The sequence below is a fragment of the Suncus etruscus genome, chromosome 4 (assembly GCF_024139225.1).
Source record: "Suncus etruscus isolate mSunEtr1 chromosome 4, mSunEtr1.pri.cur, whole genome shotgun sequence".
NCBI classification, from domain to species: Eukaryota; Metazoa; Chordata; class Mammalia; order Eulipotyphla; family Soricidae; genus Suncus; species Suncus etruscus.
Window position 1 is genome coordinate 167079131 of NC_064851.1, and position 2282 is coordinate 167081412.

Genomic DNA, 2282 nt, shown 5'->3' on the forward strand with positions numbered 1-2282 from the left:
GAGAGGTCCTTTGCAGTGAACCAGGCACACTCAACGGCGGAAGATTCCGAGTTCTTGGTACTCTTCAGAGATGAGTCATGTGGTGGTGGAAAATGCGCTTGGGCTGGACCAGCAGTTTGCTGGCCTAGACCTGAACTCTTCAGATAATCAGAGTGGAGGAAGTACAGCCAGCAAAGGACGCTCTATCCCTCCTCACTTAAGGAACCGAGAGGCTACTAAAGGATTTTATGATAAAGACAGTTCAGGGTGGAGCACCAGTAAAGATAAGGATGTATACAGCAGTTTTGAATCTTGTGGTGATTCCAGGGGGAAGTCAAGCTTCTTCAGTGATCAAGGAAGTGGATCACGGGGAAGATTTGATGATCGGGGAAGGAGTGATTACGATGGTGGCCGCGGTGACAAAAGTGGCTTTGGAAAATTTGAACATGGTGGGAATAGTCTCTGGTGTGACAAATCTGATGAAGATGATTAGTCAAAACCACTCCCTCCAAGTGAACGCTTGGAACGGGAACTCTTTTCTGGAGGCAACACTGGGATTAACTTTAAGAAGTATGATGACATTCCAGTTGAGGCAACAGGAAATAACTGTCCTCCACACATTGACAGTTTTAGTGATGTTGAGATGGGAGAGATTATTATGGGAAATATTGAGCTTACCCATTACACTCGTCCAACTCCAGTGCAAAAGCATGCTATTCCTATTATCAAAGAGAAGAGGGACTTGATGTCTTGTGCCCAAACAGGATCTGGAAAAACTGCAGCTTTTCTCTTGCCTATTTTGAGTCAGATTTATGCAGATGGTCCAGGCAAGGCTGTGAGGGCCATGAAGGAAAATGGAAGGTACGGACGTCGCAAACAATTCCCCATTTCCTTGGTACTGGCACCAACTCGAGAATTGGCAGTACAGATCTATGAGGAAGCCAGAAAATTTTCATATCGATCAAGAGTTCATCCTTCTGTGGTTTATGGTGGTGCTGATATTGGTCAGCAGATTCGAGACTTAGAACGTGGATGCCACTTGTTAGTAGCCACCCCAGGACGTCTGCTAGACATGATGGAGAGAGGAAAGATTGGATTAGACTTCTGCAAATACTTGGTGTTGGATGAAGCTGATCAGATGTTGGATATGGGGTTTGAACCTCAGATACGCAGAATAGTTGAACAGGATTCTATGCCACCAAAAGGAGTCCGTCACACCATGATGTTTAGTGCTACTTTCCCCAAGGAAATACAGATGCTTGCTCGTGATTTCTTGGATGAATACATCTTTTTGGCTGTTGGAAGAGTTGGCTCTACCTCTGAGAATATTATGCAGAAAGTGGTTTGGGTGGAAGATGGAGACAAGCGGTCATTTCTTCTTGACCTTCTAAATGCAACAGGCAAAGACTCACTGACGTTAGTGTTTGTGGAGACCAAAAAGGGTGCAGATTCTCTGGAGGACTTCTTGTACCATGAAGGATATGCTTGTACCAGTATCCATGGAGACAGATCTCAGAGAGATCGAGAAGAGGCCCTTTACCAGTTCCGTTCAGGAAAAAGTCCAATCTTGGTGGCTACAGCAGTAGCAGCAAGAGGATTGGACATATCAAATGTGAAACATGTTATCAATTTTGATTTACCAAGTGATATTGAAGAATATGTACATTGCATAGGCCATACAGGACGTGTGGGAAACCTTGGCCTTGCCACTTCATTCTTTAATGAAAGAAATGCAAATATTACCAAGGATTTGCTGGATCTTCTCGTTGAAGTCAAGCAGGATGTGCCATCTTGGTTAGAAAGCATGGCTTATGAACACCACTACAAGGGAGGCAGTCGTGGGAGATCCAAAAGTAGTCTATTCAGTGGAGGATTTGGTGCCCGGGACTATCGACAAAGCAGTGGTACCAGTAGCTCCAGCTTCAGTAGTAGCCGTGCAAGCAGCAGCCGCAGTGGTGGCGGAGGCCATGGGGGCAGCAAAGATTTGGAGGAGGTGGCTATGGAGGCTTTTACAACAGTGATGGATACGGAGGGAACTACAACTTCCAGTGGGTTGACTGGTGGAGTAACTGAACCTGCTTTGTAGTAGGTCATCCTGCCAAACAAGCTAATATGGAAACCACATGTAACTTAGCCAGACTATACCTTGTGTAGCTTCAAGAACTAGCAGTACATTACCAGCTGTGATTCTCCACTGGAAAAAAAATTTTTTAAGGGAGCTCAAGGTCACATGAAAAGATGAAAGGAACCATCAGCAGCCCTGTTCAGAAGTGGTTTGAAGACTTCATTGCTGTAGTTTGGAT

At 45.1% G+C, this 2282-nt stretch overlaps 1 protein-coding gene across 1 annotated transcript; it reads left to right on the plus strand.

Annotated features, from left to right (window-relative positions):
- Window positions 1-2052, plus strand: LOC126006106 (ATP-dependent RNA helicase DDX3X-like). Its single transcript, XM_049771451.1, is given in 2 exon segments — window positions 1-1958; window positions 1961-2052. Coding segments are annotated over 2 exon segments (1980 nt in total). The 5' UTR covers window positions 1-70.
- The last annotated feature ends 230 nt before the right edge of the window (window positions 2053-2282 follow it).